This window comes from Rhineura floridana, chromosome 1, assembly GCF_030035675.1.
Source record: "Rhineura floridana isolate rRhiFlo1 chromosome 1, rRhiFlo1.hap2, whole genome shotgun sequence".
NCBI lineage: Eukaryota > Metazoa > Chordata > Lepidosauria > Squamata > Rhineuridae > Rhineura > Rhineura floridana.
This window is the reverse complement of record NC_084480.1, coordinates 208,117,127-208,131,453: the sequence shown is the minus strand read 5'-3', so window position 1 is coordinate 208,131,453 and position 14,327 is coordinate 208,117,127. Positions and strand designations below refer to the sequence as shown.

Sequence of the window (14,327 nt, the reverse complement as noted above, 5' to 3'; positions counted from 1 at the left end):
GTGTGGTGTGGATGCAACTGTAGAGCCAATCTGGCCCTCTCACTGATACTGCCACACTGTGCCAACCTCCTTACTACCTTGTCCCTCCCTCCAGTAAGCAGCAGTGATCCTTCTGCTGGGAAGGTAGTGATGCAGCTCTGCCCCACCAGGCAAGCCGTTTCTGCTCAATGTCTTCACATATAATACCACATACTCCACAAAAAGATAAAAACAAACAGATCCTTGCTCAATGATCTTAGAACTAAAAACATGCAGTAGAGAGTTGGGGTAGGAAGAATTACTGATGATTACATGAAAAGAATTAATATCATATAATAATAAATAATAATAATAAATTTAATTTCTGTGTCGCCTATCTGGCCAATGGCCACTCTAGGCGACGTACAAAATCATTAAAATACAATTAATAAAATACAGTGATACAATATAAAACAGTGTAAAATCAATAAATCTGCAACAACAGTATTAAAAGAGGGCAGGAGGCATTACAGTTATAGCAGTTAACCCTCCCCAGAAACCCCGAAGGCCTGTTGAAAGAGCCAGGTCTTTAAGGCTTTCCGAAATACATTTAGGGAAGAGGCGTGCCGGAGATCTTGTGGGAGGGAGTTCCAAAGAGTGGGGGCCGCTACTGAGAATGCCCTCTCTCTAGTACCCGCCAATCTGGCTGTTTTTGTTGGCGGGATTGAGAGAAGGCCCTGTGTGGCCGATCTTGTCAGGCGGCATAATTGGTGGCGTTGAAGGCGCTCCGTGAGATAAACTGGGCCGAAACCGTGTAGGGATTTAAAGGTTAGTACCAACACCTTGAATTGGGCTCGGAAAACAACTGGAAGCCAGTGTAGATCGAACAACACTGGTGTGATGTGATCCCGGCGGCAACTATTCGTAAGTAATCGAGCCGCCGCATTTTGTATAAGTTGTAATTTCCGAACCGTTTTCAAGGGTAACCCCACGTAGAGCGCATTACAGTAGTCCAAACGAGAGGTGACCAGGGCGTGTACCACTTGTGGGAGCTGGTGATCAGGAAGGTAGGGTTGCAGCCTTTGTATGAGGTGTAGTTGATACCAGGCTGCCCGGCTCACTGCCGAAATCTGAGCCTCCATGGACAGCCTGGAATCAAGCACAACCCCAAGGCTGCGGACCTGGTCCTTCAGGGGTAGACTCACCCCGTTGAACTTCAGGTCAATATCGCCCAACCTTCCTTTGTCCCCCCACAAGTAGTACCTCGGTCTTATCAGGATTCAGCTTCAGCTTGTTCCTTCCCATCCATCCACTCACGGATTCCAGGCACTTGGACAAGGTCTCCACAGCTGACTCTGGTGAAGATTTAAACGAGAGATAGAGCTGAGTGTCATCCGCATATTGATGACACTGCAGCCCAAATCTCTTGATGATTGTCCCCAGCGGTTTCATATATATGTTAAATAGCATGGGAGAGAGGATAGAGCCCTGTGGCACACCACAATTGAGAGGCCAAGGGTCTGAAACCTCTTCCCCCAACGCTACCTGTTGGTACCTGCCGGAGAGAAAGGAATGGAACCACTGTAATACAGTGCCTCCAATTCCCAATCCCTCCAGGTGAAGTAAAAGGATACTGTGGTCGACAGTATCAAAAGCCACTGAGAGATCGAGGAGGACAAGAAAGGTGAATTCTCCCCTGTCTAATGCCCTCCTCAAATCATCTACCAGAGCGACCAAGGCTGTTTCAGTTCCGTGACCAGTCCTGAAACCCGATTGGTATGGATCCAAATAATCCGTTTCATCCAAGTGTGCTGACAACTGGTTGGCCACCACTCGCTCAATGACCTTGCCCAAAAATGGCAGGTTCGAAATTGGGCGGAAGTTATTGAACATTTGGGAATCCAAGGAGGGCTTCTTTAAGATGGGCTTTACAATTGCCTCCTTGAAGACTGATGGCATCACACCTTCTTTCAAGGATGCGTTTACCACCGCTTTGATCCCCTCGCCCAATTTCTCTCTGCAGCTCATAAGGAGCCACGAAGGGCAAGGATCAGTAAGACAAGTGGTTGGCTTCACAGATGAAAGCACCTTGTCCACTTCCTCAGAAGGGAGAAGCCGAAACCGACCCCAATTTACCGGCATGCAACTGGCCAACTCTGGTTCATCCACTGTGTCCACGGCGCACGGGATCGAGCTCCGTAAGTGTTCGATTTTATCAGCGAAGTGCTTTGCTAATAAGTCACAGGAGGCCTTTGACTGTTCCATGGGTTCCTGAGCAACTGGACCGACCAGGCTTCGGACCACCTGGAACAGCCTCCTGGGACAGCATTCTGCAGACGCAATAGAGGCAGCAAAGAAAGCCTTCTTTCCTGCCTTTATTGCCACTTGGTAGGCAGCTACTGCTGCTCTAACCTGTGTCCGGACATCTTCGGAGCGAGATTTCCGCCACCGGCGCTCTAGTCGTCTCACCTCCTGTCTCAGACTTCGCAACCGCGGTGTATACCATGGTGCTAGCTGAGTTCTATTCAGGGGGAGAGGACGTTTCGGAGCCACCCGGTCTAATGCCCTGGTGATCCCCACGTTCCACTCCTTCACCAGGGTTTCGACCGGGCGACCTTCGGCAGGTTCCAATTCCCCAAGCGCAGTCAGTAATCCATCCGGATCCATCAGGCGCCTGGGGCGGACCATTTTAATAGGTCCTTCACCCCTGCGGAGGGGGCATGGCATCGAGAAGTCCATGTTTACCAGGTAGTGGTCTGACCATGACACAGGAGTGGCGTGAATCACTCCCAACTTCAGACCACTTCTCTCCTCTCCCAGGACAAACACAAGGTCGAGAGCATGACCGGCTACATGGGTGGGCCCAGTATTACTTAGGTACAGTTCCCAGGAAGCCATGGTTTCCAGGAAATCCCGAGGGACTCCTATGAGAGCAGCCTCAGCATGCACGTTAAAGTCACCCAGCACTAACAGCTCTGGGGACAATGCCCGTACAGCCGAGACCACCTCCAGCACCTCAGCCAGGGAATCTGCTGTGCAGCGGGGTGGGCGGTACACCAGCAAGATCCCTAAACTGCCCTTCGGCCCCAGCCTCCAGTACATACAATCAACAAATTGAGTCCTATGGAGAGGAGGTCTGGCGAAAACCAAGGACTCTTGATAGATGACTGCCACACCCTCTCCCCGCCTTCCCACCCTCGGCTGCTGTGCATAACAGAAACCTGGCGGACACATGGCCTCAAGAATTGGAGCAGAGGCTTCGTCCAGCCAAGTCTCCGTAATACATGCCAGGTCTGCGCGCCCATCCAAGATCATATCATGGATGAGCGAGGTTTTCTGAGCCACAGACCTGGCATTACATAACAGCAGTCGAAGGTCGGTAGGAACCTTGCGTCCCCCAGTTTTCGTCTGGTTCTGAGCAGACCCAGAACATGGGATAGATATAATGCATCTGTCCCGTGTTCCCCTATTCCGGCATGGTCTGCCAGCAGCACCCTTCCAGCACCTGCCGCCCAAGTTTCCTATAACTTGGCCCCCCGCCTCCCTCCCTGGCTTGCACATGCCTCTATCCCTATCTGCTTGTCAACAGGCCACCCACCCTAATAAAATTATTCTGGAGACCCGCCTCCGTACCCTATAGCAGCAGTTTTTACTAACTTAAGTTAAATAATTAAACCAATTAATTAATTAAACTAATTAAACTAAATTTGAATTAAATTAACTAACTAAAGCAATACAATTCAACCCAATTCACATTCATACATATTCACACATTCATACACCCATACATCCATACATACACCAGTTTAAAGCAGCACCTGAGTTGTGATAGCCGGCCAGAATGGTAATCGCAGCCGGCCACAATGATAGATCATAAGCAAAAGCAAAAGCATTGAAGCTGTAATGACAAGTCCGTGGAATTCTTGGTCCGGGTCACAGCGACAAAGTCCCAGCCGGCACAAGCTGGCAAGTAACGGCAGCGGCAACAGCACGACGACGATGTAGACAGCGTCTCATCAGCAGCGCACCCCACGAGCAGGACGACCCACAGCAGCAACGGTGACACCAGGCAATAGGTACGATGATAACAACACAGGGCCACAATGCCCCGGTGTTCTAGCAGCGACCAACCCGTAACGGCGGCCGCAGCACGCAAGCAGGAAGTCCAGGCAAGCAGGCAGGGAACAGCCGTGGTGAAAGAAGGACAAACAGGCCCTGGGGGCGGTACAACCCCCACAATAAGCAAGCAAGCAGGCGGCCGCGGCGGCGACATAAGATGACACAGGTCGCACGCGATGGCGTCTCGACCACAACAGCAAGCGACAGGTGGGGCGGCGAGCCACAGCAAAGAATGCAGCAGCAGCCGCAGGCTGCAGCAAAGCCCCGAGCCACAACAGCCACAACGCCGGAGGAGTCAGCTCACGCCGGGATGGAAGCACAACCGCAGCAGCAACGAAAAGGCACCGGCCGTGATGAAGAACGCCAGCCGTAGCAACCCAGCCACAGAGAAGGTTACAGCCACGTACACCCTTTTATGCTCACAGGAGGTAGTTGGATGAAGTTTCGTCTCTCCTCAGAGAGAATAGCATCAGTTGCAAGCAATGGAACCCTGCTTAGGTAGCCTCCCTTAGGCACCAGTCAGAAGGAACCTTTCAGAACCTTCCTGAGAGCTAACATCTAGCTCAGCACAGCATAAAACCAATCTCACAAAGGAAAGGATGACTGAAGAGCTATTAAAATTTCAGTGGGATTATTTCAAGGAATAATTCACAAAAACAGATGCATAAATCTGAAAGTGAAAAGTGAGAATATGACTTGTTTCCTAGCAAAATGTTCGTGAATTCTATCACTAATTCCTAACATCCATGAAACATTGCTTATTTTGGCCTAATTTCAAGAAATGCAAGCAACACAAAGCAATAATGTAATACAGGAATACCTCACATTAACATACGCAATGGGACCGGAGCATGTATGTAAAGTGAAAATGTACTTAAAGTGAAGCAATTATCTATGCATGTACTGCACAGCAATTGCCACTAGATGTCAGTGGCGTCATGCCATTAAGCGTCCATAATTGCAAAGCGCGCATACATTAAGCGGGGTATGGTGGCATATGGAGCATGCCCGTTATCGCGAGGGTCCGTTAAACGAAGGTACATAAATTGGGGTATTCCTGTATTAGTGAATGGTAAACTCAATGACAAGGCACAAATATAACCTATTTTGAAAATGTCAGCTGCAAGAATTTCAGAAAAAGAACTATAAATTGGCAAACAAGTGTTTCTTAATTGCTAAAAGCTACAAAACACACACTAAGTAATGTAAAACAATGGGTGCACTTCCATATCACTGTAAGCCTTAGTTAATGGTTTACCATCAACACAGCTTCACTCCTCCTCACTCACATATGGAAACAACAACTTACCAACCTTGGCTTGATGTGCTACATCTAAACTGGGGAGTAAGGTTTGTTTTATTCCAAGCAAATGACCTGAAGTGAACGTTTGTTCTTGGCTTATCAATTATGGTTTACATAAGAATAAAACAAGAGCCTTGTGGATCAGGCCAATCGCCCATCTAGTCCAGCATCTGGTTCTCATACTGGCCAACCAGTTGCCCATGGGAAACCCACAAGCAGGATCTGAGTGCAAAGAGAACTCTCCCCTCCTGCAGTTTCTAGTAACTAGTATTTGGAAATACTGCCTCCTCCTACTCCAAAATAAAAGCACACTACTACAAGAAATGAGCTCAACAAGTTATTGCTGAAATTTTTTTGAGTGAAACAAACTATGATCCATAGTTTATTTTATTTATTTATTTATTATTTTATTTATACCCCGCCCTTCCTTCCAGCAGGAGTTCAGATATAGTACTAAACCAAGGGTCATGGTTTGTTGCTTATAGAGAGTAGCTAAGTGAGAATGATCTGCTTGTTCACAGTAAACCATGGCTTACCATGTTTAATACAGTGAATACTCCAAATCAAAAACACACTACTACAAGAAATTAGCTGAAAAGGTCACTGCTTAAATTTTTAAAATTACCCTACCGATTAATAATACAATAATACAAGGTTGCCCAAATACACATGCACACTTACCTTTACCATTGATTGTTAACGCAGATGCAATTGTAGCTGTTACTGGCACAGGTAATTGTGGCACTAATGGGTGTATTCTTGGTCTGCTGCCCATCCTAGCACGCTCTTCTCCAGGTCCTAATAAAGCTCCAACTGGTTTCTCTGCTGTCACTTCTGGTGCTACAGAATCTTCCTGGTCGTGTTCAATGTGGTCCAGCTTATCAGAGTTTTCACTCTGAAAACCATCCACTGCTGTCCGACTCTTGATGGGGCTTTTGGGCACAAGAATTTTGATACCTGACTTTGAAAGGTCCATGTTTTTTCTACCAGAGAGGGGGGTGTTGTTTTTTCGAAACTTCTGTGCAGCAAACAACTGGTTGTTTTTTGATTCATGGTCCTTTCCAATAACTAAGGACTTTGAGGTCTTTGAAAAAGAACTATTGGTAGATCTAGAAATTTGTTTTCTTGCATTATTTGGAGACGTCCTGTTTGTCCTTGTTAATGTGCTTTCTTTTTGCTTTTCATTGTGATGTCTATTGAATTCATGTATATATTCCTCACAATTCACAAGGTGTTGTTCGGGCTCCCATGTGTCATCTTCACTCTCATAGCCTTTCCATCGCACTAAGTATTCCGTTTTCCCCTTCTTGTTTTTCCTTTTGTCAACAATTTTCTCTACCTGTTGGGAAAAAAAAAATTACAAATGGCAATGAAGACTTGCTTGTGAAAGCTTAAAAATGTACATGTGAAATGTACAATGAAGTACTGTGCAATAATACACCCAGTAAAACAGCTGTTATTTTGCCTATATGATAGTATTGTGTCCTTTAAATGCTGGCAGTCAAAGTAATTAACTATATCTCTTTTTGTTACTCCATGAGATCAAATTACCTGAAACTTAAACATCTTCCAATTATTTTATATGTTTGCATGTACTGAAAGTGAGCAACATGTCATGGTGATGAGTAAAAGAATTTTTTTACCATGGTCATGGTCACATATGTTTAATCTGCTATTAGATGCACTACTACGCTCCTTGAGCTTCAGTCACACTTTGACAATTACTATACATAAGTAACCATGATGCATGAGTTAGCTCTTAGTTTGTGACGGAAATAGTAACTAACAGAAAACCAGATCTTTTATCTTTGGCTACAGCATACTTTGGGAGATCCTTTGACAATTCACATCTCCATTATTTGAACTGTAAAATGGAGGGAAAAGTGAGCTTTCGATGGGAAATTTTTGGATGCATAAGGTTTATAAATGGCAAATGCAATTCAATATAAAATATATAAACAAGTGTAAAATTATGCATATTGGAGCAAAAAATCTTAATTTCACATATACGCTCATGGGGTCTGAACTGGCGGTGACCGACCAGGAGAGAGACCTCGGGGTTGTAGTGGACAGCACGATGAAAATGTCGACCCAGTGTGCGGCAGCTGTGAAAAAGGCAAATTCCATGCTAGCAATAATTAGGAAAGGTATTGAAAATAAAACAGCCGATATCATAATGCCGTTGTATAAATCTATGGTGCGGCCGCATTTGGAATACTGTGTACAGTTCTGGTCGCCTCATCTCAAAAAGGATATTATAGAGTTAGAAAAGGTTCAGAAGAGGGCAACCAGAATGATCAAGGGGATGGAGCGACTCCCTTATGAGGAAAGGTTGCAGCATTTGGGGCTTTTTAGTTTAGAGAAAAGGCAGGTCAGAGGAGACATGATAGAAGTGTATAAAATTATGCATGGCATTGAGAAAGTGGATAGAGAAAAGTTCTTCTCCCTCTCTCATAATACTAGAACTCGTGGACATTCAAAGAAGCTGAATGTTGGAAGATTCAGGACAGACAAAAGGAAGTACTTCTTTACTCAGCACATAGTTAAACTATGGAATTTGCTCCCACAAGATGCAGTAATGGCCACCAGCTTGGACGGCTTTAAAAGAAGATTAGACAAATTCATGGAGGACAGGGCTATCAATGGCTACTAGCCATGATGGCTGTGCTCTGCCACCCTAGTCAGAGGCAGCATGCTTCTGAAAACCAGTTGCCGGAAGCCTCAGGAGGGGAGAGTGTTCTTGCACTCGGGTCCTGCTTGCGGGCTTCCCCCAGGCACCTGGTTGGCCACTGTGAGAACAGGATGCTGGACTAGATGGGCCACTGGCCTGATCCAGCAGGCTCTTCTTATGTTCTTATGTTATGTTCTTATGTTCTTCACACTCTTTCACCACTCATTTCACCCTCCACATACTCCTCTGTAAGATAAAGAAAATGAAATTTCTTAAAGCTATAGGGATGTATCCAATGTTAGCAGAAAGCACTTCTGCTTACACATCCCCCCTTACATGCTACAACCCCTTGCACCCCCTGAAAAACGTCTCCTGAGGACTGCAGTTGATGGGATGACTTCTGGAAATAGGGTGCCCCATATATATATTAAGCAGAAGCAGTTTTTACTAGTGCAAAGCTACTACTGGCTACAACCCCATAGCATTTAACTGTATATAAGTTGTGTCACAATATTTTAGGATAACAAAATATGTCTTGATTTTAACTTGAAAAAAACTGCAGATAAAAACATCATGGTATGTATTAAGCAATCCATTTCTAGCAAAAAATGTTTTATGCTGATTCCTACCTCATTTAAATTCCCAGTATATTCTCTTTCGCTCATAGTGTGGCCTCATTTGCATATCACAATAAGCCATATTTTGTCTTCAACGATGCCAAGCATTCCTTGAATATAATGTACAATGGCCTGCTTCACATGTCATGCTAAGCCTGAGTTTGTCTTAAACAATGGTTTAATCTTGACTGTGCCTCTCTCCCTGCTGTGCAGGATGTATATGTGTGAAGGGGGGTGTTTGAGAATGGGTATGTGGATGGAGAAGAGAAGGGGTGTTCCCACCCAGTTTTGGTTTTGGCCCCAGCCACTGCCAGTATGCAGCCCTCAAGTCACTTTCCTGTAAGGTAATGCAGCTGTCAACTGGGGGAGGAAAAAAAGGTTCCCACCCTTTAAAGTGATAAGGAAGAGAAGACAGTACATAAACATTAGTAACACTTGGGACTTAGTACAACTTGGGACCAGGATACCTGAAAGATTGTCTTACCCCTTATATACCCAGTCGATCACTGCGCTCTGCAGGTGAGGGCCTCCTGCAGATACCATCTTATCAGGAGGTTCCTTCTGCACAATATAGGAAACGGACCTTTAGTGTGGCGGCCCTTACTCTGTGGAATTCCCTTCCCTTAAATATTAGGCAGGCGCCATCTCTGCTATCTTTTCGGAGCCTTTTGCAGACTCTCCTCTTTCAACAAGCCTTTTAAGTTGAGACCTATCCCAGTCTGCATCTGTGTTAGAATTGCTTTTAATATGTTCTCTTTAATGATATGTTTTAACCCTTTTTTTAAAAAGATGTTTTTAAAGCTTTTTTAAAAAATGTTTTTAACGTTTTGTTTTAATGTATTTTAAGGTCTTTTTATGATGTTTTTAAGTGTTTTTAGCGTTTCTGTTTGCCACCCTGGGCTCCTGCTGGGAGGAAGGGCAGGATATAAATCAAATAATAAATTAATTAATTAAATAAAACACTGAGAGTCCTTGAAATCATTTAGGAGTTTTCCCCCCAACTTTCAAGGTAAGTTGATTTCCCCCATTCACTTTGAATTATCACATCAAAAGGTAATAATTTGTTCCAAATGCACATATTTAAAATGTGTGTTTATGGAATAAAATAAGAGTAGAAATTAGAAATTAAAGAAATTCTAACATCTAGTGATGGTACAGTGCTCTGTCCCCGGGATGGGGAACTGGACTGCTGCTGGACTACAACTCTCATAATCTCTGACTATTGGTCATGGTGGCTGAGGCTAAATGGGAGTTATGAGTTCAGCAACATCTGGAAGGCCACAGGCTCCCAACTCCTGCTGTTGTCCTTCATCTTCATCAACAAGGCCCATTTCCTGACTAATCTGAAATGGAGCTCTTATATGCTCCCAATGGATTGTAATGAGCAAGAAGCACTATTATCCCATCCATAAAATAGCAAACATATGCACTTTCTAAAGCAAACTTTCCAGACTCTTCAATAAAACAGGTTTCTCACATCACTCAAGATGACACTACTATTTCTATATTCATTTAGAACCGCAGAAAACCAAAAACACAACACAAGGTCAACACATTTCTAGCAGATAAATGAAACTCACTTGATATATTTTAAGATTATTTGGGGCAATAGATAGTTCCGCATATATATTTTTTTAAATCCAGACCTCTGGGGAGAATTTAGATATTGGATGAAAGCCAATTTACACATGGATGAAAACCAATTTACACATTTTCCCACAATATGTATTTGTGAGTATCTTAATGATGCCAAAATACATTGTCAAAAGAAAGATCTAACATAATAGTTACTATAATGGAATATGGAAAGAAAACAAAGCTCATATTAAGTCAGAGGACACAACAGTTTTCCAAGCATATGTTACAGAATTAGAAAAAGTAGAAATTACATGGCAGCAATTAATTTTCAATAGATTCAAAATAGATAGCAGAAATATAGTTCTCGGTTTTCCAAATTTGGAGACCAAAGATGCAAAGGATTGTATCCAACTAAGTTCTACTCAAAGTAGATCCACTAATTTCTGTAGGTCTAAGTTAGTCATGTCCATCAATTTCAGTGGGTCTGAGTATTACTAATGCTGGATACAACCAGGGCTGTGGAGTCGGAGTCGTGGAGTCAGAAGCAATTTTGGGTGGAGTCAGTAGAAATGTACCGACTCCGACTTCAAAATAAATTTTGATTGACAAATTTTTTAAAATATAAATTCAAAATGTCAAAGAAGCTTCCCATGAAGTCAGCTGTATTTGAGCATTTCACCATAACTCAAGATGGAAAACATTTTGTGTGTCAGTGTATGACACAGGACCCAGATGAAGACAAATGCTGTGATGCCAAGATCAGCGCATATTCAGGCAGCGATAAAAATGGTCCTACGAGAGCTTCCAAATTTAAAAAGACATTTACAGCCCTTTCCAGGGCTGTGGAGTTGGAAGTAATTTTGGGTGGAGTTGGAGTTGGACAGTAGAAAAATAGAGGAGTCTGAGTCGAAGGTTTGGCGTACCGACTCCACAGCCCTGGATACAACACTAAGAATCTTTCAATGTCAGAGTACAAGACCTATAGGTCAGCGGACAGAAAGCAGATCAAGAGCTACTGATAGATAAACTCAAAGGGTTTGTGAATACCAATAGCAACAACAAAAATAATTTTCTTCTTCTAAATTAATTATAAAATCTCTGATCTGACGCAATTCAGATGTCAATTTGTACTTGTATAAGCAGGTGTGTATAACCCAAGGGGTGCTGTAGCCAACTGGCCATTTTTCTTACATATATGCCGACTGTATGTCTCCCATATAAAAGAACCAAACAAAACTTATCCAAACAGGAAGCACGTTATCCTGGTTTAAAGTTTTACACTGTAAAAATCTACTAAAATCTGTCACAAGGCCAGTGTGAATCAGTCTCAAGGTCACAGTGTATCAGTCTTAAGGTCATGGGCCTTTTGAAGAAATATGCAAGTTGTGGAATGGCATAGCTTAACCCAAAAGACAAAACAAAAATGTGTATTTTGCAATTTGTTTATATTGGTATTTGAATATAAAGAAAGGTCTCTGCACGTTTCAAAGGGAATCAATTTCGGCCAGAAAGGATGAAATAAGGAGAGTACATATTCCAAAGTAGGAAATTTGGTGTATAAGTATCATCAAGGGTAGGTTAATGTGCAATCTAAAGGCAGAGAATATGCAGAGTATATGATTTACAATAAGTGAGAAAGAAAAAAATATTTTTTTCGTATTAGTATATAATAAGAGTAAATAAATTCAAGTAACAGATTTCTTTGGTATCCTATAACAGCAGGATACTGCAACACTGTATATAAATCATCAGTAAAGTGTACAAGGATTTTGTTAAATGTTGTTTATTTATTTATTTATTATTTGATTTATATCCTCCCTTCATGCCAGGAGCCCAGGGCGGCAAACAAAAGCACTAAAAACACTTTAAAACATCATAAAAACAGACCTTAAAATACATTAAAACAAAACAACTTTAAAAACATTTTTAAAAGCTTTCAAGACACCTTTTAAAAAAGAGAAACGGTTAAAAGCATGTTGTTTAAAAAAAGGTTTAAAAAGCATATTAAAAAGCAATTCCAACTCAGACGCAGACTCAGATAATAATTGGTGATCACTTGTGGCCGAGTAAGATTGTCTTCGAAGATAAGATCTTTAACAGTGGGTCCGTAAGTGACTGTGGAGGCCAATTCTGGATCCACACAGCCTCCCACAGTGAGGACATAGGTTTCCAGATGGAAGATGGTCGCGATGAGGATTTGTTTCACATGCCTTCCACTTAGCTCGTTTGTCCCATTTGCCCTGTATTTGTGCTTCTTCAAAGTCCACAGCACCTTTGATAATAGCTGACCTCCATTTGGGACGTTCATTGGCCAAGACTTCCCAGTTGTCGATATTCATGTTACATTGTTTTAGATTCGCTTTAAGAACATCTTTAAATCTCTTTTGCTGTCCACCGATGTTCCGTTTTCCATCCTTAAGTTGGGAGTAAAGTAGCTGCTTTGGAAGACGGTGATTAGGCATTCGAACAACATGGCCAGTCCAGCAAAGTTGATGTTGAAGGATCATTGTTTCAACACTGGTAGTCTTTGCTTCTTCCAAAACGCTAACATTAGTCCATCTGTCTTCCCAAGTAATTTGCAGAATTTTCCAGAGGCAGTGTTGATGGAATATTTCAAGAAGTTGGGAGTGGCGTTTATAAATGGTCCATGTTTCACAGGCATACAGTAAGGTCAGTAGTACAATGGCTTTGTAAATAAGCATTTTGGTCTCTCTGCGAATATCCCGATCCTCAAACACTCTACGCTTCATTCGGGAGAATGCAGCACTCGCAGAGCTCAGACGATGTTGAATTTCAGTGTCAATGTCAGCTTTTACAGAGAGATGGCTGCTGAGATAGGGGAAGTGATCAACGTTCTCCAACGTCACACCATTAAACTGGATTGATGGTGCTACAGAGGGACTAGTTCGCACCTGTTGATGACGCACTTTGGGTTTTTTAATATTAAGTGAGAGCCCAAGCTTTCCATATGCTTCTGCAAAGACATTTAGGATAGTTTGAAGATCTTTCTCTGAATGTGCGGAGACTACATTATCATTGGCATATTGAAGTTCTACAACAGAGGTTGACATTACCTTACTTTTTGCTTTCAGCCTACTGAGATTAAAAAGCTTTCCATCTGTTCGATATATGATTTCCACACCAGTAGGAAGTTTCCCCTCAATAAGGTGTAGAATCATAGCAATGAAGATAGCAAATAAGGTAGGAGCAATGACGCATCCCTGTTTTACGCCTGAACCGACTCTGAATGGATCGCTCTGAAAGCCACTGTTGTCCAAAATAGTTGCTGTCATGTTATCATGAAGGAGTTGCAAAATATTCACAAATTTATCAGGGCATCCAGTTTTCAGAAGGATGGTCCAGAGGGCAGTTCAATTCACAGTATCAAAGGCCTTAGTCAGATCAATAAATGTCATATATAAAGGTTGATTCTGCTCCCCGAATTTTTCTTGAAGCTGTCATGCAGTGAAGATCATGTCCACTGTCCCCCTGGAAGGGCGGAAACCATTTTGAGATTTGGGGAGGACATCCTCTGAGATCAGCAGGAGGTGATTTGCGAGGATCCTTGCAAGGATTTTACCTATGGTAGCAAGAAGAGAAAAACCTTGATAGTTCCCACAACCTTTTCTATCACCCTTCTTAAAAAGGGTGATAATTATGGTGTCCCTAAAGTCTTCCGGGATCTCCTCCCTTATCCAGATTGTTTTGATGAGCTTATGAAGTTGTTGTGTAAGTTCAGGCCCACCTTCTTTAAAGACTTCAGCAGGAATCCCATCAGGTCCACTAGCTTTGTTATTCTTCATTTGATTAATGACTTTACTGACTTCATCCAAATTAGGGGATACTGCAAGCCTGTCTCTAGTTTGTTGTTGTGGAATTTGCGAGAAGACCTCATCAGCCGCAATAGAGTTACGATTAAGGAGGTCGTGGTACTGCTCTTTCCAGCGCAGTGCAACAGAGTATTTATCCTTAAGAAATTTGCTACCATCCACTGAACATAAGGGATTTGTACCGTAATTTGTTGGTCCATAGATGGCCTTTGTGGCATTAAAAAAGCCCCGTGCACTGTGAGCATCTGCAA

At 42.9% G+C, this 14,327-nt stretch overlaps 1 protein-coding gene across 1 annotated transcript in view; it reads right to left on the bottom strand.

Moving 5' to 3' along the window:
• CDYL (chromodomain Y like) overlaps positions 1-14,327 on the bottom strand; it is a 157,942-nt gene that overhangs the window by 95,296 nt on the left and 48,319 nt on the right. The window contains exon 2 of the mRNA XM_061591156.1: positions 6,062-6,719. Coding sequence (XP_061447140.1) covers positions 6,062-6,719 — 658 coding nt within the window. The remainder of the gene's footprint in view (positions 1-6,061; positions 6,720-14,327) is intronic.